Here is a 24,917-nt window from a genome sequence, read left to right as displayed (position 1 = left end):
TTGACTGATCTAGGAATAAATAAAGACGACAGCTACAGTACAAATAATAATGTAAATAGTACCGTAAAATTATAAAACACCATTCAAAATACAAAATAATTGATGAATGTAAATGACAAATTACATGATATTATATCGGATTGGCACAGACTGGCATACTCGCAGGGCTTAAAGTTCTCAGTCCTGGGGACGGATTTCAATCCTGAGGATTTCATTTCATTTAATGAGATCAGTGCAGATTTGCAAAAAATCATTTTCAGTCTTGGGATTTATTTTGGCTTTAAGCCCTGTACTCGCCGATACTGGTATCGGAACAACTCCAATTGCCGCTCTCTCAGCCACACACAGTTCATTAGGACGAGGACAACAGAATCCAGGGACAGACGCTGTCTAATGTGCACTGCAACTTGCCAACCCCTCTTCTCTCCAGTGGTGCCGTGTCGTCTGTCGTGCCTCATTGTGTTTTCCAACTGTCTCTGTGTGTTACGCTGTAAATCCTCCCCCGGCTGAAACTACAACTAGTCAGTCATTATAACGGTTCCCCAGCACCAGTCAAACTCTGTGTGTCACGCTGTGAATCCTCCCCAGATGAAGCCAGTCACTCATTATTATAACAGTTCCCCAGCACAGTCAAACCCATGACATCATAGCCGGCAGCAAACACACACACACACACACACACACACACACACACACATGCACGCACGCGCACACACACGCGCACACACAGAGACACAGACAGACAGACAGACAGACACCTGCTCTGAGACAAAAAATATGACTCAGCCAAAGGGAATTTCAACTGTCGTAACAGAGGGCCCTTCAATATCGTTACGTTATCAGATTAGAATTTAGAACATATTCATAACAATATTCATCATCAACTATCTGTATGTGAACTCATTATATTATGTGTGTGTTGGTGTGTGCTTGTATTACTATATTTGTGAGGGCGAATTATTCCCACAAGTATAGTAGAATTTGAGAAATACACATTTTGAGGACAATGTTTATGGTCCAATAAATTCTTGTTTTTATTGGTAAAAGAGTTCTCAGAGTTGGGGAAAAAATCATGTTATAGGGTTAGTAATGTGTGTTTAGAGGTTATGTTTAGAGGTTAGGGTTCCAGTATCAATGCCGGTGTCATGCACTTAGACATACTGATCTTACAAGCTCAAAATGTGTTGCATCGCGACAAATTATACAATTGTGTGTGTGTGTGTGTGTGTGTTAACCCAGGTTGCCAAAGACGTGTCGGTGCGTCTGCACAACGAGCTAGAGAACGTGGAAGACAAGCGCAGCAGAGCTGAAGACGAGAACGAGCAGCTCAGACAGAAGATCATCGAGGTGGAGATCTCCAAGCAGGCTCTGCACAACGAGATGGAGAGGGTCAAAGAGGTAAGGAGACTCATATGAGCTTTATCCTCATTCTAGAATTACAAAAAGAAAACCATCTCAGCGGCTTACACCCTGTTACCGTTGCTCACTGTTAATGCCACTGATTCAGGAATGAACAGATATTATAGGTCTGTGGATAAGAGCTTTAAGCAGTAGCTCTCAACCTTTCTCATTCCAAGGATCCCCGTTTTTATATGGATTCAATATTGTCTTTTTTTCATCTCTAAGACACAAACCTACACTGTAAAATCAAAATATTAATTTGACTCCCAAAAGGGTCCATTTGGTGCGAACCCCTGGTGGTCCCTGGACCCGATGTTGAGAAACACTGGCTAGCTACATAATGTTACTTATAATGATGACTGGCTGCAAGCTTGTGGACATCACTTCCACCCATGATCTGCACATTGTACTGTATCTAAAGAGGACAGAGTACGTTTCTAACTGTGCAGTAACTATGGGCTGTTATTGTGAGACTGGCCAATTATTGTGATGCCAGCCCCGCTATAAGCCTTCTCTGTGCTGCTGATTATGTCTTTTATATTCCTGAGACGATTATCTGACCCAAGGTTGCAATCATTCAAAAATATAGTTTGTCCATAAGCTGGTCCAGATGGCTGTCATTGACTTTAATGCATTCCATTGTACACAGTAGGTGGGTCACAGGTGCATGCCTGGCGTAGAACACTTCTCTTTCCTTATAATAAGTTCCATTGCATGTCACCATCCTCTGCTCTCACCATTAAGACCTGACTCGTACCTATATCTAGTGTGGCACTCGCTATGAGCTTGTAGATCTTTTTTATCGTGAAAATGTGTGTTTTATATATTCCTTCCCAGCGAGCGTTTTTAACAAAAATCTTTTCTTCTGGGGGTCCCTGGAACAAAACATTTTGAGATGGGTGTCTGCGGCCAAATTCGGATAATTCTGGGCGTCCTTGACATGGAAAAGGTTTGAGCACCACTGAAAGAAGACAGTTTTCTAGAATATGGTCTCATGTCTGTCTATCTATCCTGTCATGTGGTCTCATGTCTTAAAGGGTTTTAATAGGATACCTGTCTATCTATCCTGTCATGAAGAACGGCTACTGAAAGGGTCTCAGCGGAAGTACAGGATGTACCGGCCGAGTCAAAAAACCCTATAGGATTCTGAAAAATCCTATTAAAAATCCCATTAGAATTTGGAACCAATCCTAATGGATTTGTTCCAAATTCTAATAGGACTTTTTTATAGGATTATCTCTTACATTCCCCTAAAGTTAAAGAGTGATACGGAGTGATATATATACATTATGGGGTTACGTCTGGCGTCATCACGTCAGCCGTCACTTGCGTCTCGACTTGCTTAGTGTCCTGCTGGGCAAGCAGGGTTGTTGTGACATTTGAAGCAGGCCTCTCCAGGGTCATACTATAAACATAGCCATGGTTAACCTGCTATCTAATATTGTTGACATACCAGGAGGAGCGCCCATCAGAAAACAAGAGCAACAAATTGCAACAATGTTGGAATCACACAGTCAATCAGACACAATTTGACACAATTTGACACAATTTGATACAAATGACAAATGGTTAGTCAGTTCCAAGATGACATGCTAAAATAGCCTAGGATGTCATAACTAAATTATCCATAACTAACAATCAATATATATTGATGAAAAACGTGTTGTGATTGGTAGAACAAGACAGCTTCTGGGGGGAAGTACTGTACATAGGACGGATGTCCCACCCTACAGACAGACACTTTTTGTTTTGGGTGGTTACCAGGCTTTTCTCCTCGTGAGATGCGAAAAGGCTGGGAGCGAGGTTAGTCGAGGTTAATCATGAATAGACTCAATGTTTTATTGATCAACGGCACTAGAATCTGATCTAGTGCCGTTTAGTAGTCGCTGAAATATTTGCCTTCAAATGAACAAACGTTTTTTTCTTAGTAAATGGTTTTGCACACTTGAGAAGTCATTGATTTATAATAACCAGTCAGACAGAACCAAACAGATGGAGAGAATCTTAACCAAAATCTTAAGCGTCTGTTTGCCATGAGAAGCAGAATGTACTCAGACCTTTGAAGCTTTTGTCTTCATCTAATTCACTTACTCCAGACAGATATTCAATCATTAAAATAGAGCAGAAGATTAAAAAAAGGTTCATTGTTCATTGATGTTGGCAGCAATGCTGCAGTGAAATTGACAACACTGCTGAATGTTGAAATGTGATTCTTGTGATTGTTATGCTGGTAACGATTGACATTCAGCCTCTGTGGTGGATATAGAGTTGAAGGTCTGAAAGAAATCGTCTGTAAAGTCACAAGTGATGCCATTTCAAATGGACTGGGGGATCGTTGGCCCCCAGTCTCACTGAGGGGACTGGGGGATCGTTGGCTCAATCACTGAGGGGACTGGGGGATCGTTGGCCCAATCACTGAGGGGACTGGGGGATCGTTGGCCAATCACTGAGGGGACTGGGGGATCGTTGGCCCAATCACTGAGGGGACTGGGGGATCGTTGGCCCAATCACTGAGGTCGCCTGAGTGGATTCAATTCATTCATGCCCGGGAGCCCCGGCCATACAAAGATGATCCAACCTGTTCGTTCAACTGGATTTCTTTCAACCTTTACATAACCTGTCTTAAGCAAACTGAAAGAATTTTCTTATTTACAGAAGAAGCCCTGTGGAGAGTTAAAACCCTTCACCTGTAGATAGACAGACAGCTGGCTAGCTGACTGGCAGACTGGCTGGTTGGTTGATTGATTGATTGATTGATTGATTGATTGATTGATCGATTGATTGATTGCACTTTATGGGAGGACATTCAAGCGTTGCAGTAAACAAGCTGGTACAATGCATATACTGCATAGAACAACAACAAAAATACAAGGTTACAAATAGAACAATCTCATTATCAATCCCAATCGGTCATAGTATAGTACTTGTTGTACATGACTAGGATGAGCTCGCTGCACACCATTCCAGCAAGGAAAGGCTGACTCAGGTGCTTCTCAGGCACAGGGCCGTTTAATGAGAAACTTCAAAACAACTTTAACCTGCTTTTCTTGTGCAAACAGAACTCCCAACTAACGTCTGGACAGCTACTGTGTCTTCACCAGTGACTAAATGGACCTTATAGTGGTCCATGTTTACACTATTATCCTAGCGGTTATTCTATCGATAATTAATTGATTAACCACTTGAGTGTTAATTTATATTGCATCGCACAACAGTGTCATGCAAAGATTTGGATTTATCCTTTTTGAAACTTGTAGCCTATAATGACATCCCTAATAGGGAGCAATTGTCAACTATTATTATTGTTATACTGTTATTATTGTATTAACGTAATGTTTATAGTTTAGGTTTAAATGGTTTAAATAAAGTATCAATTTATAAAAAAAAATGTTATTAATTAGATCGATACGTCTGACTAACTGTTCCAGCCCTATGTTAACTGCATGGTGATATAATAATGAACCTTATCACTCCACACAAAGTGTGGTTGCCTTGGCGACTCTTCCGTGATGCATTCTGTTGCTAATGAGATGAGAGGAGGCAGCTATTCTGGGCACTGCTGCATTACATGGGGCTTGAGCTAGCTTAGCCTAATGGACACTGGCAACAGTGGCTAACGTGACACGTCTGCCACCAGGGTAGGAAGTAGTACAGTTGGAGGCCATCGATATTGTCCTTTTCTTTTTGCTGAGGTTTGCGTGATCTGCGCAAAAAAACAGTTAACCCATTTTGGAGGCGGGAACCCCTTTTGGTGTTTTAAACATTATAATTTAGCTATTGAAAAATAGCAGATCTACAAGCTCATAGCGCGCCACCGAGTGGCGCGCTACGAGCTTTGTAGGTCTGCTATTTTTGAAAAATCGTGAAAATGTTTATTTCAGAAAACTGGTGGATTTAGAAGGATTTAAAAAAAAAAATTGAGGTCAGGCCTAAATTTGTCAAATGATAAGGGACAATATCGGTGGCACCCAACTGTAGGCTACTGCCAAACAGTCAGTAATCATGACTTGGCATGTGTGGTAACTGGGTATAGTACCAAACAGTCAGTAAGCATGACTTGGCATGTGTGGTAACTGGGTATAGTACCAATGGTGGGAAGTGACTAATAAGTGCATTTACTCAAGCACTGTTGAGTACTTATACTTTACTTGAGTATATGTCCATTTCTCAGTATATTACAGTATACTCCTACTCTACTACATCTCAGACCCCATTGTTTTTACTCCACTATTTGACGGTGTTGGTTCCTACTTGCATTGCGGATTTAGATAATTATTTCGAAACCTACATTAGCCACTTACATTAAATCGTGTTTTATACTTTGGCTGTTGGAAAATGACAGATCTAAAATCTCAATGCATCGCATCACAATGCGTTGTGAGCTTGTAGATCAGCAATTGTTTGAAAAAGTGCATTAATACATTTACCGTGGCATCTAAGTACATTTTGATGCCTTTGTACTTTTACCCGAGTAAAATGTTTACTGCTCTGATTTTACTTTCTACATTGGGTTATCGCTACTTTTACTTCTATTAGTAATCAGAGTACTTCTTCCACCACTGGGTACTCCCAGTTTGTGTGACAATCACCTTTTGTCTGTCTCTCTGTCAGACAGACAGACAGACAGACAGACAGACAGACAGACAGGGGAGACTATTGATTTGTCCTTCCCAGATTAGTTATATTTGTATCAGCGTGTTTTTGTTTTGTTTCGATAACATCAGTACAAAAGATCAGCACAAGGACATTAGGTTGTTTAAACCGTAATGGTCTGCAGCACTTCAAATGGGGGAAATTAACTATAGATTGGTTGTTTTTCTTCTATTCTGTGCTTGTTTACAACATGCCATCTGTTTAAAGCAGCTTTTTCACCAGAAAGAAAGGGAGATGGCAAATATGTTGTTGTTATTGTGTCATTAGTGTAGAGCTTGGCACTGTTAGCCTTTTTTTTAGAGGACTGCGATATATGTGTGGGTGGGCACCAGGACTGATCTGACTCAAAAGTCAATCTCTAAGGTTGTTCAAATAAGATTCTTTGGGGGGGCAATTGGGCAAATACAGATTGGAATCAGATTGTTTTTTGTTTTTGTTTGCAAAGGAATGTAACGGAACCACATCCATAGGTGGTTTGAAATGTGATCCAAATCCTTCCTCATCAAAAGTAGCAGATCCCAAAGCGATGCGTTTTGAGCTTTGGGCTTTTTTTATTTTGGAATTTGGAATCTTGAAAAGTATCATTTGTGAGGTTTCCACCCGACAGAGACGATACAAGGTAGTTGTGTTGGCATTCCATGCTTTGAATGACAGAGAGAGAGAGAGTGAGAGACAGACTAGACAGAGACAGGAGCTGCTTGAAAATGAATTGAGATTCTTCCGTGTTTTCCCCATGAGCTTTGTCCCAGAGAACCACAGGCAGTCTATAGTGCCATACAGACAGGCAGCATCATGTGGTGCTTCTCTACTCGTCCTCTCAAAAGAAGTGCTCTTTGTTGTACCAACTCCATACGTTTACATTTAGAAAAGAAAATCACAGATAATTGATTTCCCTTCTTGCACTGCGCTTTTCACCCAAATAGGCATAATTTATCCCTACGATTTGAACAAGTGACTGGGATGTTGCAGACTTAAACGTTTATTAAATGTTTAATTCCTTCACAATCCAGATGGCATAGGTGCGGCCGCGCGGGAAAGTTAGAATTAGCGGTGTCAGTTAATCAAACAATAGATTTAGTCGAGTATAAAACATTGATTATCAATAATGTAATACAATAATCTGATTAATAATCAATGGCTAAAATTGTGAAAATAGCCAATATATAAGCTCACAATGTGTCTAAAAAGTAATCGCTCGAATAGATCTGAAGATCATTGATAGTTTTGCAGCCCGAGGTAAAAGTGTGATGTCTGCTCCATCAGAGTTTGTTCCCATGGCTGTGGAAAGGAGGAGTCCGGCGTTACCTCTAAGAATGCTGTTCAACTGGCCCAGAATGACGTTCCCTTCTCCGTTTAGCTTCAATTAGAGTGACTACTGATGTATTCACACAACATGTCGTGTTGTGAAACCAGGGAATAATCTTAACAGGCACATTTCACGATGACGGCTCCTGATTTTGGTGACATCATGGCCTTTCCTCTAGCTAGCCGCTATAGTGTTACCCTCGGCTTCAGCCAAAAATGTCTGGTTGTGTGTGAGAAGGAGCACAGCCTCTAGGGCCCTCTAGCAGGGCTTCATGACCAGTAGTTCTCAGCCTCTAGGGCCCTCTAGCAGGGCTTCATGACCAGTAGTTCTCAGCCTCTAGGGCCCTCTAGCAGGGCTTCATGACCAGTAGTTCTCAGCAGGGCCCTCTAGCAGGGCTTCATGACCAGTAGTTCTCAGCCTCTAGGGCCCTCTAGCAGGGCTTTGAGACCAGTAGTTCTCAGCCTCTAGGGCCCTCTAGCAGGGCTTCATGACCAGTAGTTCTCAGCAGGGCCCTCTAGCAGGGCTTCATGACCAGTAGTTCTCAGCCTCTAGGGCCCTCTAGCAGGGCTTCATGACCAGTAGTTCTCAGCAGGGCCCTCTAGCAGGGCTTCATGACCAGTAGTTCTCAGCCTCTAGGGCCCTCTAGCAGGGCTTTGAGACCAGTAGTTCTCAGCCTCTAGGGCCCTCTAGCAGGGCTTCATGACCAGTAGTTCTCAGCCTCTAGGGCCCTCTAGCAGGGCTTCATGACCAGTAGTTCTCAGCCTCTAGGGCCCTCTAGCAGGGCTTCATGACCAGTAGTTCTCAGCCTCTAGGGCCCTCTAGCAGGGCTTTGAGACCAGTAGTTCTGAGCCTCTAGGGCCCTCTAGCAGGGCTTCATGACCAGTAGTTCTCAGCCTCTAGGCCCTCTAGCAGGGCTTCATGACCAGTAGTTCTCAGCCTCTAGGGCCCTCTAGCAGGGCTTCATGACCAGTAGTTCTCAGCCTCTAGGCCCTCTAGCAGGGCTTCATGACCAGTAGTTCTCAGCCTCTAGGGCCCTCTAGCAGGGCTTCATGACCAGTAGTTCTCAGCCTCTAGGGCCCTCTAGCAGGGCTTCATGACCAGTAGTTCTCAGCCTCTAGGGCCCTCTAGCAGGGCTTCATGACCAGTAGTTCTCAGCCTCTAGGGCCCTCTAGCAGGGCTTTGAGACCAGTAGTTCTCAGCCTCTAGGGCCCTCTAGCAGGGCTTCATGACCAGTAGTTCTCAGCCTCTAGGGCCCTCTAGCAGGGCTTCATGACCAGTAGTTCTCAGCCTCTAGGGCCCTCTAGCAGGGCTTCATGACCAGTAGTTCTCAGCCTCTAGGGCCCTCTAGCAGGGCTTCATGACCAGTAGTTCTCAGCCTCTAGGGCCCTCTAGCAGGGCTTCATGACCAGTAGTTCTCATAGGGCCCTCTAGCAGGGCTTTGAGACCAGTAGTTCTCAGCCTCTAGGGCCCTCTAGCAGGGCTTCATGGCCAGTAGTTCTCAGCCTCTAGGGCCCTCTAGCAGGGCTTCATGACCAGTAGTTCTCAGCCTCTAGGGCCCTCAAGCAGGGCTTCAAGACCAGTAGTTCTCAGCCTCTAGGGCCCTCTAGCAGGGCTTCATGACCAGTAGTTCTCAGCCTCTAGGGCCCTCTAGCAGGGCTTTGAGACCAGTAGTTCACAAACTGTTTTTGTGCCAAGGACTCCAAAAATGTATTTGGCCATGGATCCTCATCTAAAAATATGTTTTGTGCCAGGGACCCCCAGAAGAGAAGATGTGTGTTTAAAAAAACTAATTATTCAACATTTTCCAATGCTTTCAAGATTTAAAAAATATATATATCTTTGAATATCCAATGCACAAATGGATGAAGTGGTTAAAATGATTGTGAAGCTGGATTAACACATTTTACTGGGGACCCCCTGGAACCCCCCAAGGACCCCTGGGGTTCCACTTTGAGAACCGCTGTTTTAGACTATTGTCTTATAAGGAAATATTCCATTTACTAGGTTGAGCACAAACAATGATGCATAATACAAAACAGACTTTATGCGCATACATAAAGTGAGTGGTAAATCATTGAGTGGCAAAGTGAGTGGCAAAGTCAGTTTAACGTTGTCTAACGTCATTTAATACAATCAGATAGGGCTTTCTGTGTGGATGTATGGGCTATCAAGGCCAGAAAGTAGTGTTTTGCCACTCAGTAGGCGTTCCCGCATAACTTCTGGGTATGGTGATGATGTCACGTGCATATCTTTCACACCGAAGGTTTTCCCCAGAATAGGAACGGACAGGTTCATGTGGTTAACTGACGAACGTTCTTGTTAGGGAGGGGTCCGATTAATCGTTATCAACTATAAAAAAAAATGTAATGTAAAAATGTAAAATCTGTTGCAAAAGGCTATTGTCATCCAAACCCTGACAATAGTAACTACATTTTAGAGGATACTATGGTATCCTCTAAAATGTAGTTACTATTTATTTTGTTAGCTGCAGGTGACTTAAATGCTATATGGTGCAATGTTGAGTCTTCGAGTACAGGGCTACAGGGATACCAAAGTGTGCCTGGTATACCTGTATCATTAGCCTGATTGAGGCAACATTTATGTGGATGGATAACAGAATAAAAATAGACCAAGTTTTCACCTGGCAAAAAAATCCCCCACAATTGATGCTTTTCTATGGTTTATTAACCTCCCCGTTAATATTGAATTATAGTAATCGATTTTCATTTTGGACACTTTTACACATCCCTACGATGGTGGTAAACAGGCATCCATTCAGCCCAGATACTGTGAGCTGTATTGGGGGCCGGCGGGTGTCTCTCATCTTGTCCTTGGGCTGTTCCCGCGGCCGTCTGAACTCTGCTATCAAGGCTCCACAGTGAGGCTCTGGCCCAGGGATTGGCACGGATCCCTCCGAGCCATAGATTAATCCAACTAGAAGGCCTTTTATGAAATGGCCCTGGCATGACACTCCCTCACCGGGGAGGAAGAGAGACAGAAGGGGAAAATAAGAGGAAAGAGTGAGCTACAAGCTAGAGCCCTGCCCCTGACCCATATACAGTATTGGTTTGGCAGACATACCAGTCATTATTTGACTTTTTTGACTGTATCTGGCATAGGGTTGCGATCCTTTAGGATTTTAAACGATTCCGGTTCCTTAACGATTCCCTCTTAACTCATTGGCTGCCCGACTTGACCCCCGCCAAATGGCGGTGCCTGCCACGGCTGCAGCCTGATGTTTTACTCTGAAGACCCCCACATTCACCCAACAGTGATTTATGACGGGCTACCGCCATAAGTCACCCGAAGCGTTGGTATTGTAATTGTATTGTATAGCAGACGTGCAGTCCACATAACCAGCTCTAACAGTTTGATTATAACCGACTTCCAGATCCACGGTTCCAAATGTGATGGAACCGAATCTGGTTCCTCAGCGCTGGATCTGGTTCCTCAGGTCTCCCATCCCAACCCTATTCTGGGACTGGCAGTCAAAAAAGTGTTATTAATTATTATTTCTTCCGTGGTGGGCCTGGGCCGTGGCTGAGCCAAAGGCACAACAAAAAAACAAAAAAACATCTGTGGTCTAGGACTGTCCCGAATTGGGTTGGGCGTCAGATCTAACAACGTGTCATCGGTGGTGCTCTGGGAGGAGACGCGCGGAGAAAGGAGAGAGGTGGTGAAACAGAGGAGAGAACACAGAGCTCATGAAGAGGCTTTAATCAGATGGCTTCAGGCTGTGATAATAATAATGGTCACAGCTCTGTTCAACAGTTCAGGCAGGCCGGTTGACAGTCAGGACCTTCTGTTGTTATTGGCTCGCGGGGTGGGGGGCCCCATTGCAGCCACGGCTGCTTCTCCGTGGGCGCCATTGATGCAGAACGGCAGATCTAGGGGGAGCTGCTTGGTTGTTGGTGCAAACAGGGATTCCATCGCGCTGGCGTTTGAAGAAAAGATGCCTTTTGCTGATGTGCGTAAAGAAACGGTGCTAATGAAGTGCCACTGTGCTTGACTGCTGTGGAGCATCATTGTGATCTTCATAAGACGGGTTTGTGTTTGTGTCGAGGCGAAGAAGATGGTTAGAACTGTCTTTTCTGTTCTGTCTTTGTGGCGCTTCTTCGGTTGACATGCAGTTCCACAGGGACTGCACAGTGCACACACACACACACACACACACAATAAATCTCAGTATTTCATCATCATATATCTGAACATGGTTTCGCTGCACAAGCAAGCATCAATGGGAATACCTAATGGGAACCCCCCCACCCCCCACCCCTAACAGACAGTAATGCTTAATTTAGGCTGCTCGCATCCGCGTTCCCCGTTCATATATATTGCTGTCTGTTTTACCTGGCACCTACTTTTATGCTTTTAATCTATGTGTGCGAAAGTCTTTACTAATGGAATAAAAATATATATGAGAGGGAGATTGATGTTTGAGTAAATGTTGTGATGGTGGAAGGTGGTCTCCTCTTATCTGTCTCTGGGAGGCAGGAGTTCTCTCCTCTCTTCTCCTCCCATCTCCTATCTCCTCTCCTCCCATGTCCTCTCCTCCCATGTCCTCTGCTCCCATATCCTCTCATCTCCTCTTCATCTCCTCTTCTCCCATCTCCTCTGCTTCGCTCCTTTCTTCTGCTGCGGTGTTCCGTTGGATAGCATATGAAGGAATCTCATTGACCTAGTTAATGTCTCATCATTTTCTGATCCACTCCACCAATGAAAGGGAGCCGAGATGGAGGAGTAGTGTGTGTAAGGGAGATTCTACCGCAGTGACACACATCCATATAAAGCTCACCAGCAGCCTGGCAGGGAGAAGTGGATCTTTACAAGAATCAGCTTTCCATGTGCAAAAAGAGAGCATTTAACTGTGTGTGTGTGTGTGTGTGTGTGTGTGTGTGTGTGTGTGTGTGTGTGTGTGTGTGTGTGTGTGTGTGTGTGTGTGTGTGTGTGTGTGTGTGTGTGTGTGTGTGTGTGTGTGTGTGTGTGTGTGTGTGTGTGTGTGTGTGTGTGTGTGTGTGTGTGTGTGTGTGTGTGTGTGTGTGTGTGAGAGAGACTGTGCACAGTACCTACCTATATTAATACCGGTATACATTTATTTATTTATTTAGAGAGAGAGAGATGAACGTATACTGATATTTATATGCTATGGTTTTATATATTAATATTAACACACACACACACACACACACACACACACACACACACACACACACACACACACACACACACACACACACACACAGAGGTGAAATATGTCTTGTTGGATTCCCCAGAGCTCTTGTTTACAGTAGTATAAAAGATATAATCCTGGCCGCTTTTTGGTTGGAGGTGAAGACCTCAACCCCGCTGCCCAAATAGATCCATCTAGAGTGTGTAAGCTCTTAATCTGCTCCTCTAAGATTAATCCTATATGACAGGAGAGATGAATATTTCAGTCCCATTTGGGGTGGAAAACCTCTGCAACCGGAACGTGAGCTGTATCTCTCCCCCCACCTCCCTCCCCACACAGTGAAGCAAGCTGTCCATGAATATGAATATGCACCCGTCAGTTCAAATCTAGGATAGTTACCGTCGCCGCCAGCCGCAGAAACCTCTTATCTCCATATTCTAAAACTTATTACTTTTCCATAAATGAAATGAATACTTGATCACATGACGGCATCACACAAAAGCATTAGAAGTAGCAGATCTGCAAGCTCGAATCGCGCCGCTTCACGCTTCGAGCTTCGAGCTTGACGATCTGCTACTTTTGTGCTATTTTTAAAATTTGAACCTTGAAAAGTAACAGGTTTGGACATATGAGGTGTCCTTCCGACAAACGATATACACGTTGATTAAGTAGTGTGACAGACCTGCTACTTATTCTTCTCTCTGTCTCTCTCTCTCTCTCTCTCTCCCTGTCATCTCCACTGCGCTGTCTCTCTCTCTGCTCTACAATCTGTCTGTTTTGGTAAACAAGAAGACAAATAAGAGGATTCTCTCTGCCTTTTTTTTTTTTACTATCTAGGTGGAATTCCTTTGAAAAAAGCTGAAGTGGGTTTAAAGCTACAGTCCGGGGCTTATTTTAATACATTATTTAAATGTATGAAATTGTGTTCATGTATTCAATTCAATTCAATCTAGCACATCTGCAGTGATTGGAGGTGGCCTACTCTTCCATTGCGAATTTAGACCCATTGTGTTGTCATGTAGAACAAGGACTGTTCGACAATGTCCATAAAGTTATTTGACGCAGACAGCGTACCGTCATCAAAAACATAAAAAAATTACGGATTGCAACTTTAATCTGATGCCCAGAGTGCAAATGCTTAAAAGCCTGGGTTATCATAGAACTGGAGATAGAACTGGAGATAGAACATACATGTGTGAACTGGAGCTACGAGAACATTTTAACTCAAATCTGGGCTTCTGGGGGTCCCTCCCTGGAACTAAATATTTTTGAGATGGAGGCAGTGGTTCCCAAACATTTTAGCCCGTGACCCAAAAGAGTAATTTGGGGACCCAAATTTGTGAAAATAGCAGATCTTCAATAGCTTCACTTAACACTTCCAGTGTGCCGGAATCTTTCAAAAAATAAAGGATCTAGCGTGCCCAGCAGGTGAGGCAGACTTTACTCTGAAAAGCCCCGCCTTCCATTATCCCCCAAAACTGGGAAGCATAATCTTCCATTACTACCTTGCGCTGTCACATCTGATCTCTCTTTAGAAGCGGGAACATGTGGGTACGTGTTGGGCACAAAAACACATTTATTGCCTTTGGCGGAATAATCCCTCATTTAAAATCCAACCGTTGTCTGCTTCTGAGGGATGTTCTTTATCGATATGAAACTGTCTCGCTGAAAATCAACATTTAACATTGACCCAGTTGCTAGGCAACGCCTTCGTCACTCCCAGCACAAGGAGACATGCGCACACATTCCATAAGATCATATGATCATAAGAAAAGTGGAATCGTCTTGGGCTTTAATCTCTGAAACCCACGAGCGCTGTCCATGGTGATGATCATCCATCCGAGGTTGCGGATGTGATCCCCCCCCCCAAAAAATGCAATGCTCAAAAAATGCGGTCGACAGCTCCACTGGCCGAATGGAGATCTGGCCTACAGGCCAAACAATATATATTCATTCTTAATGGGGGTTTTTTCCCCTGATGTTGAGGGTGGGTTTTACTTTCCAGGAAAACAGAGTGAACATTTGCACAGTGAGTCCCTGGAAAGTTCTACTTACTCTGGACTGACGTCTTAGTGGGAGCTATCCGAGTCATCCTCGTGAGTGAGCCCCACCCATGGTGTGCTCCAGGGAAGGCTTTGAAACGACACTAAGAACCACAGTCTCACACAGGAGACCATGAGCTCTACAGTGACATCTGGTGATGCTTATTTGGTGTGTCATAGTTTTGTCAGTGTGTTTGTCATTGGGTTTCTGTTTAACAACAATACAAAGCTTCTATAATAATACATTCAGGAAACCTTGAAAAACAAAACATAAGTGCAATCAAAGCGGGGATCTCTGTTTTTTGCTCATTTCATGCAGCCTGTACTGTTGCATTCACGCTTGGTTTTTCATTTCCAGAGCTAGCGAGCTACTTAGAAACACATCCCAGGGAGTGAGTGCATCCCTGCCTGGTCACGATCACACGCTCACTGCTCCACTTCTGTCCATAGATCAGCCTGAAAGCTGAGCAGTTTAAATCCCAGTGGTGATTTTTCATATAGGAGCGTATATTTAGAAGCCTGTGTTTGAGCATCGTGGGGAGATACAGTATGGAACGATTGTAAAGTACTGTGCGTGCGTGCGTGCGTGCGTGCGTGTGTCTGTGTGACTGTGTGTGCGTGTGTCTGTGTGACTGTGTGTGCGTGCGTGCCCTCTGGTTCCACAGCGGGTTAAGTATTACTGTAGCAGGTTAGATGGTGAGTACTTTTATCCTAAGTGCCTTGCCAGTTGCCAGAGTCCTAAATGCATGCAGAGCCTTAACATGGGTGTCCCCAGGGGGAATTGAACCCATCACCTTGCAGCTTCAGCTCTACGGTGCTCTATCAGTTAAGATGTTGTCTATATAATATTCACCGTGAACATGACAGTTGCACTTTCAACCTATTTTGGGCACGTCATTATAGCAGACCAGGCCACGATGATGTGGCGCGGGTCGTGACCTTGTACATCTGCTATGCTTTCACCATGTAATAACACTTCTGTTGTTAAGCTATTAAGACCTGAAACTGATTCTAAAAATATCTTCTAAACCCTAACATTATTTCTGGGAAACAAAAGACGTTTCTATATCAAAATCTTTCATGTCAAGACCCAAACTTATATGAATTTGGCCACGGACTCCCATCTCAAAATATTTTCACTCTAAAAATGTATATATATATTCAAAGATTTGCACAAATGTTCACTATTAAAAAAAATGGCAGATCTACAAGCTTGTAGCACGGCACGAAGTGAAGCCCTGACACCAACAACCAGCTCCTCCCCTATACGCCCCTTTAATTCAACCAGCTCCTCCCCTATACGCCCCTTTAACTCAATGACCACTTAACCCCCACGAGTCAAACTCAAGGCCCGCGGCCCGAAGTGTAAGTGTAAAGTGGTTAAGACTAAACCACCTGAACCCTGTATATTTCAGTTGACCGGGGGCCTCCCATGGGGTCTGTACTTGGTCCCTTCATTTCTTTCCCTTTCCGCAAATCTCTTGGCTGAAAATAACCAATGTACAAGTTGACAACGTGTCACACTCACAACACAATGTTGTTCGCCTATTTTGACATGCCCAGGGTTCGAATCCGACCCAATGCTCTTCAGTGCAATGTACCACACCCCCTTTTCTCTCCTGCCTTCCCTGTCCCTCTGTTCACTATGACAAATAAAGCAGAAATGATGAAAAAAAGAAAGAAGTAATTATCTGGGCCAATCAGGAGTCTCCATCTAACAGCTGTGTACTTTACACTACAGACTGCTGCTGACACCTGAGGCCTGAGGGTCAGGCCACTTCGTTATGTTTTTATAAGCCTCGGTGGCGGTGGGCCGGCCCACTGGGCTTTGGTAACGGCACAATATATCTCAAATGCCTCCTCCGTCGGTTCTATTCGGCCTCCCCCGCCCACCATTTGCAGGGGCCACAAAGGACCCCATGCGTGCAGAGGGCGTGGGCCCCTCCCCTCTGCTCCCTGATGGTGAAAGGGGAGGTGGAGGGCAATGGGGTTGGGGGGGGGGTGAAGTAGGCCTCATTACCAGCCAGCTGGACACCACTATACACTGACTGTCCCCTCCTCCACCCCCACACTCCCATCCCATCCACCCACCCCGTCCAAGCCTGTCTGACATACACTAATAAGGCTCCATTGTCTGGTGGTCCCCATTAACGAACAGAGAGGCGATCCAGGCCGCCACCCCTGTGGAGTCTATCGAGACAGATCAAGATTTATAATGTTACTATCACACGGATCTGAGATGTACGCACGTTTATCTCCGCTGACATGTGCTTCGGTGGTCACAGAGGAGGCGAGGAGGACCACAGACACCCCTTTAAAAGCAACATGAGTCACACTGATATATTATGAGTGCTCTCCAGTTCATAAACAAGATGCTAATCGTGAATCAGGTTGTAATTAGCTGTTAATAAGAGCTTTAGTTTATGCCCGGCAGCCATTCTGAAGAGGCTGTTTACAAAAAGGGGCTGGATATTGTGTGGAGTGGCCCAAATTAATTTATTGTGTTTTTACACTCACGGCTCCACCGAAGATGAGATTTGATCCAGGGAAGATAATATATCTTGTATAATAAACACTTTTAATAAGGTTGTGTCGTGGCTTTCGCAGCAGACTGCTCCAGTGATCTGTATTCTTCACTTGTCTTAGATCGTTATATCTGCTCTGGCACAGAACACCATGACAGATGTATAATCTCTTTGCCCGCTCTGTGATTTGTCAGTATTATTTTGCCTTGGGGGCCCAAGTCTGGCTGGACGGTCCAATCCAATCTTCCTCCTTGGGAGTGTGGCGAAAAGTTCCCTGTTCTCTGTCCACATTACACACTAGCTGGCAGTGGCCAGTGGCACCCTGCCAATCTCACCATCCCAGAATATCTCACAGGATTTAGCTGGGGAGTTTGCAGGCTGATGACATCATAGGCTCTCCTTCCGGGCTGCCCGCGCTGCAGGGGTGTCATTTATAGCTGTTGGTGTACCCTCTCTCCAGTCTCCACTCTCCACCCCACCTGACGTAGTGCAGGGGTGTCAATCATTTATAGTTGTTGGTGTACCCTCTCTCCACCCACGGTACGGTACGGCACAGCGTCTTCTCTGTACGCCGGGCGGGACATTTATATCGCCATTCTGCTTATAGCTGCATGCAAGTCAATGTTCAGAGAGCGGAGGGTTTTATGCATTTGTCATGACTCATGCAGTGGATCTTATTGCACAGAGAGACCCAGGTTAAGCGCCTCTCAGGTGTCAGGTGTACATACTGTGTGGCCTGTACCTTTATTTATCCAGGAGAGAATTATGCTGAGCACGCTGGGTCTTTTTCAGCAACGTCCCTGCGCTGCACATTCATAGTGCACACACACACACACACTGTTAGTGCACACAGGTGGGAGCCGGACTGTATGACTGTAGCCGAAAGCCTCAGAGATGAGAGATGAAAATATCGATTGTGAGCTTGTACAATAGATCTGCTATTTTCTGTGAATATCTTTCCTATTTTCACAGAATCTTCTGTCATCCTACTACAGTGTTGTTTTGTCCTGTTATCTTGGACTTAGTTCATTCAAAACCATGTTGGCGACATTACCAGACATGCGTCGATTAGTATTGTCTTGTAGATGATTGTGACCTGAGAGGTCTGGATGGTTCATGATGATGCATGTAGAACATCAGAGGTCTGGATGGTTCATGATGCATGTAGAACATGAGAGGTCTGGATGGTTCATGATGCATGTAGAACACCAGAGGTCTGGATGGTTCATGATGCATGTAGAACATGAGAGGTCTGGATGGTTCATGATGCATGTAGAACATCAGAGGTCTGGATGGTTCATGATGCATGTAGAACACCAGAGGTCTGGATGGTTCATGATGCATGTAGAACATCAGAGGTCTGGATGGTTCATGATGCATGTAGAACATGAGAGGTCTGGATGGTTCATGATGCATGTAGAACATCAGGGGTCTGGATGGTTCATGATGCATGTAGAACACCAGAGGTCTGGATGGTTCATGATGCATGTAGAACACCAGAGGTCTGGATGGTTCATGATGCATGTAGAACACCAGAGGTCTGGATGGTTCCTGATGCATGTAGAACACCAGAGGTCTGGATGGTTCATGATGCATGTAGAACACCAGAGGTCTGGATGGTTCATGATGCATGTAGAACACCAGAGGTCTGGATGGTTCCTCATGCATGTAGAACATCAGAGGTCTGGATGGTTCATGATGCATGTAGAACACCAGAGGTCTGGATGGTTCATGATGCATGTAGAACACCAGAGGTCTGGATGGTTCCTGATGCATGTAGAACACCAGAGGTCTGGATGGTTCATGATGCATGTAGAACATCAGAGGTCTGGATGGTTCATGATGCATGTAGAACATCAGAGGTCTGGATGGTTCATGATGCATGTAGAACACCAGAGGTCTGGATGGTTCATGATGCATGTAGAACACCAGAGGTCTGGATGGTTCATGATGCATGTAGAACATCAGGGGTCTGGATGGTTCATGATGCATGTAGAACATGAGAGGTCTGGATGGTTCATGATGCATGTAGAACACCAGAGGTCTGGATGGTTCATGATGCATGTAGAACACCAGAGGTCTGGATGGTTCCTCATGCATGTAGAACACCAGAGGTCTGGATGGTTCCTGATGCATGTAGAACACCAGAGGTCTGGATGGTTCATGATGCATGTAGAACACCAGAGGTCTGGATGGTTCATGATGCATGTAGAACATCAGAGGTCTGGATGGTTCATGATGCATGTAGAACACCAGAGGTCTGGATGGTTCATGATGCATGTAGAACACCAGAGGTCTGGATGGTTCATGATGCATGTAGAACATGAGAGGTCTGGATGGTTCATGATGCATGTAGAACATCAGAGGTCTGGATGGTTCCTCATGCATGTAGAACACCAGAGGTCTGGATGGTTCATGATGCATGTAGAACACCAGAGGTCTGGATGGTTCATGATGCATGTAGAACACGAGAGGTCTGGATGGTTCATGATGCATGTAGAACATCAGAGGTCTGGATGGTTCATGATGCATGTAGAACATGAGAGGTCTGGATGGTTCATGATGCATGTAGAACATCAGAGGTCTGGATGGTTCATGATGCATGTAGAACATCAGAGGTCTGGATGGTTCATGATGCATGTAGAACACCAGAGGTCTGGATGGTTCATGATGCATGTAGATTCTACATGCATCATGAACCATCCAGACCTCTGATGTTCTACATTGTAGAACATCAGAGGTCTGGATGGTTCATGATGCATGTAGAACATGAGAGGTCTGGATGGTTCATGATGCATGTAGAACATGAGAGGTCTGGATGGTTCATGATGCATGTAGAACATCAGGGGTCTGGATGGTTCATGATGCATGTAGAACATCAGGGGTCTGGATGGTTCATGATGCATGTAGAACATGAGAGGTCTGGATGGTTCATGATGCATGTAGAACATGAGAGGTCTGGATGGTTCATGATGCATGTAGAACATCAGGGGTCTGGATGGTTCATGATGCATGTAGAACATCAGGGGTCTGGATGGTTCATGATGCATGTAGAACACCAGAGGTCTGGATGGTTCCTGATGCATGTAGAACATCAGAGGTCTGGATGGTTCATGATGCATGTAGAACATCAGAGGTCTGGATGGTTCATGATGCATGTAGAACACCAGAGGTCTGGATGGTTCATGATGCATGTAGAACACCAGAGGTCTGGATGGTTCCTGATGCATGTAGAACACCAGAGGTCTGGATGGTTCATGATGCATGTAGAACACCAGAGGTCTGGATGGTTCATGATGCATGTAGAACACCAGAGGTCTGGATGGTTCATGATGCATGTAGAACATCAGACCTGAGAGGTCTGGATGGTTCATGAATGCATGTAGATTGTAGAACATCAGAAATGCATTTTGGCTCTAAACCATTCAGTGCTTTATGAACCAACAGTAATATTTTTCTAAAACAATTATTTGACAGGCAGCGAGCCACTGTAAATATCTGAGAAGTGGATTTATGTGATCCACTTTATTGGTTTTAATGAGGACTCGAGCAGCAGCAGTGTTCTGCATCAGCTGCAGCCGTCTGATTGATTGTGTTTTTTTATTTTGGGGGGCGGGGGGACCTGTAAAGACACCGTTACAGTCTACTGAAGATGAATGCAAGGACGGCCTTTTTTTTCCTCCAATTCCCTCCCTTTAATCCATGATATGAGGTCAGTTCGTCCGGCATGACCTTTCCTATCCTGTTTATAGCAGCGACATCACTCTCCCTGTATGGCCAACAGTGGTGGAAAGTACATTTACTTAAGTACTGTACTTAAGTACAGTTTTGAGTATTTCCAATATCCAATACTTTTACTTCTGCTCTACATCTCGGATCCAAATATTGTAGGCCTACTTTTTCTCCACTACATTTATTTGAAAACTCTATAGTTCTGTACTAGATTTTGATTATTATTACAAAACATACATTAACCACTTCAGCCCTATATATTCATTTTGTATTGATATTTAGGGCCCCTAATCACACCTTAGAAAGCACAAGTGTCTATTTCAAACACATGTTTTGACTGGGGGGTCATATTTTGACGGCAGTAACTGCCTGTCATAATTTCCTATATAAGTATTGGACAGTATTAAGATGTTGATATTGATTTTGTATTCTTCTCTAGGGCCCCTAATCACACCTTAGAAAGCACGAGTGTCTTTTTCAAACAGTGTTTTTTGACTGGGGATCATATTTTGACGGCAGTAACTGCCTGTCTAAGTATTGGACAGTATTAAGATGTTGATAATATACATTTCGGCCATTTGAAAATAGCCGATCTAAACTCACAATGTGTCGCGATGCGACACATTGTGAGCTTGTAGATCTGCTATTTTCAAAAGATTTCTTTATGCATTTGATGACTTGAATGGGACATTCTGCATAATGAGCACTTTTGGTACTTTAAGTACACTTTTATGCCAATACCTGTGTACTTAGTATTTATATATTGTATTGATACTTTCACTAAAATAAAAGTACTTTTTCCACCACTGCCCGTTTATAGCAGCAACATCACTCAACACTTTCCCTGCATGGCTAATAGCAGCCTGGGACAGCAGCCATGACCCTTCTGCCTGTCAGACCAGCAGCAGTGTGCTCTTTCCTTCAGGACCAAGGACGGGGTTGCCGGTTCTGTCATCTCTATAGATCATCAAGCAGAATAAACCAGGCCACTGTATAGCTGGCCATTTATCAAGGATGCCATGGTTGGCTTTTAAAGAGTGAAGACTCCTTTTGTGAAAACGACGCTATAGAAAATAGACAAATCCAGGGTGCGCCTCTCGGAAAAAGGTAGAAAAGGACTCTCTTTGAGCGCAGTGCTTCCAAATATGGCACATATTCGACAGCCCGTAGCCATATACTATTGATTGGCAAGGGCAGAATTCCATACTCCCAATGGTTATGTAATAAGTGAATTAGATTTTGTCCAACATTGTGATGTTCAATTCTCTATCCATGTGTAATATTTGATGTCATAGGGTTCAGTCTGCTTCCTGATCTGTGTAGCACATCTTTCCCCTGCCTGGATAGAATCCCTACAGTGCTCTCTCTGCTGTCTCCCTCCCTGCCAGTGGGGAGAGAGTAACCTACTTCCCTGCCTTGTTTAAAAAGAACAGGCCCAGTTGACTACCCAGCTTCAAACACCATTTCCAGTCCTGACTTTTCGATTTCCCAGTGTCCAGCCATTCGTCACAGTCGTCCGGTCATTACTTACTGTACATGTTGTAAGTTCACTGTACCACATGACTGTGAAAAGAAAGAAAATTAACATACTTACCTGACCGGGGTCAGATACCGTTTAGACTTTAGAAACAACTAAATGTTTTTGTTTTGGCCTGTTTGGACCATCTGCTTTGGATGCAGCACATCTGGACAATTCGGATACATCTGTCTGTAAAATTGTCCATTGGGAGAAGATACTTTTAAAGGTTATTGTGTTTGCATCCATCTGGTACTCTACAAGGAGGTTAGATAAAAACATTATGTTGGCAAATAATTTATTTCTTAGCATAATGAATAAAATAATTTACAGTGTGCAATGAACTCTAGTCTATTCTAGTCTACATGCCAGGATGTTTTTACTTGCAAAAGAAAACATCAGGCCTTCGTGATAAACATATTAGTCATGCACAGTGGTGCACGCTCACACACGCACACGCGCGCACACACACACACCATTGTTTCTCAACCTGTAGGATTTTGGGAGGGTCCCCAGATGACAATGAAGCTACAATTGGCTTACAATTAAGACCCATTAAATACCTATATAAAAAAAAAGCAAAGAAAGGGACCATTACTGCATCAAAAGTAATAAACAAACTATACTATAAAAACTCGTCAAACTTTGTCCAAATTGTCAAATAATATAAGAAAGCGGTAACAATTGTGAAAATAGATGATCTACAACACTTGTAGATCTGCTATTTATTTAATTATCCCAAGTTCAAATAATATGATTGTTTTGTGGGGTCACAGCCTGAAAAGGCATCGTAGTGACCTGCTGTTTGATATGATGACAGACAGAGAGGAGTCTGGCCTGTCCCTGTACTGGAAAGGTCTGTCCCTGTACTGGAAAGGTCCATCATTCATTCATGATTCATTCACCGTCTCCTGAAGGTGTAGAACTGAGAGGAATTATCTTTGTGTCTCTCTATCTCTCTCTCTCTCTTTCTCTCCCTCTCTCTCCTCTCGCTGTCTTTCTCCCACCCTTCTTTCTGCACTGTGGGATCCTGCTGATTCAGCACTATTTCCTTCTTCAAGGGGCAGCCTAGCCACCACCAGGCACTTAATGCATCATGCATCATGCACGGCGTGCATACATTTGCGGACGGGCACACACACACACACACACACACACACACACACACACACACACACACACACACACACACACACACACACACACACACACACACACACACACACGATGCACCCTGTGCATTTGACAGGCTGACAAATGACACTGCAGTATTAGCAGTCTTACTGTAGCAGGCAGACAGGTGCACAGCCTGAGGCCTTTCACTTTTATTTTATTGTTATTATCTACCAGTGTTTTTCAGTTTGGGAACCTGTTCAGATAGAATCCCATAATCAGTGGCATTAGCACCAACGTAGCGCAGCATAGCCAAGTCGTTGATGATATTTTATTTGAAACTAGCATGAAATAAATATGCTGTGTACAAAGGGACGAGGACTAGTGGTCCCTCGTTTGATTCACGGAGAGTTGACATGTGATTGAATCTAATAATTGTAAGGCTCTGCTCTGTGGAAGCGTTCCATTCCCTCAACCTTTTTATGTAGTCACTAGTCTTTCGGTCGGTGCCAGTTGGCATGTCGGGCTGCTCCATGCCAGTCTGTGCCTGCGCCAAACATTTCACAGGCTCGTGTTTTGTCTTTGTTTGTTTTTTTGGTGAATGCCATTCGAATGGCCCCATTTTTATGCCTTAGTACGACAGTTGTCACTTGCAGAATGGAACTGTGGTGTGACGTGGTTCTATAACACCTTTCTGCAATGTTTTTTTTAGAAGGGACTGAAAGGGAATTAATGTCACGTCAAAAACCAGCTTATTAGAGACAAACAGCCCTCTGCTGTCATGTGCCAAATATGTGTACAAGGACACACACACATGCACGCACGTGTGAACATTTCAGTTGTTTGTGATGATATACATGCACTGCGTGCTAGTGCACGGTGTATCACTATAGATACAGTACCACCGTTAATCCATCTGAGAATGACTGTTTACCCCCAATAATCGGTGGCCAGGTACAGGTCCCTAGTGGCAATTAACCGAGAATAGCAACACTATTGACGCCCATTTTATTCACCTGCTCTGTGTTTATCTCTTTAGAGGACGGGCCCATTATGTCAGGGGGGGACATCCACGGTTAACACCTTTTGGTGTTAGCATTTTGTTATGCTTTAGCTATTGAAAAATAGCAGATCTACAAGCTCATAGCGCGCCATACGAGCTTGTAGGTCTGCTATTTTTGAAAAATCGAAGAACGACTGACATAGAAACATAGGTTTTTCAGAAAACTGTCGGGATGTAGAAGACATTTTTAGAATCTGATCTCAGGTCAAAATGGGTTAACCTGAGATGTGTTGATCGTTTTACACGGGGTGAGGGCCCCCCCTCACCCCGTGTAAAATGATCAACATATCCATTAAGGGCTTTTAAGTGTCTCTTTCAGAGAATGTAACAGTCGGTAACAGAATGCCAGCCAGACAACCACAGCCATCCCCGGTTTGATTTCCCGTCCCGGAGACA

The 24,917-nt window shown here is 44.2% G+C and overlaps 1 protein-coding gene across 2 annotated transcripts in view; it reads left to right on the top strand.

The window, feature by feature from the left end:
• mtcl1 (microtubule crosslinking factor 1) overlaps positions 1-24,917 on the top strand; it is a 93,792-nt gene that overhangs the window by 10,860 nt on the left and 58,015 nt on the right. For both annotated transcript variants that reach the window (XM_079529934.1, XM_079529933.1), the window contains exon 3: positions 1,240-1,398. In XM_079529934.1, the coding sequence (XP_079386060.1) occupies positions 1,240-1,398 (159 nt within the window). The remainder of the gene's footprint in view (positions 1-1,239; positions 1,399-24,917) is intronic.

The sequence above is a fragment of the Electrona antarctica genome (assembly GCF_951216825.1).
Source record: "Electrona antarctica genome assembly, chromosome: 19".
NCBI classification, from domain to species: Eukaryota; Metazoa; Chordata; class Actinopteri; order Myctophiformes; family Myctophidae; genus Electrona; species Electrona antarctica.
This window is presented reverse-complemented; position numbering and strand designations above follow the sequence as displayed.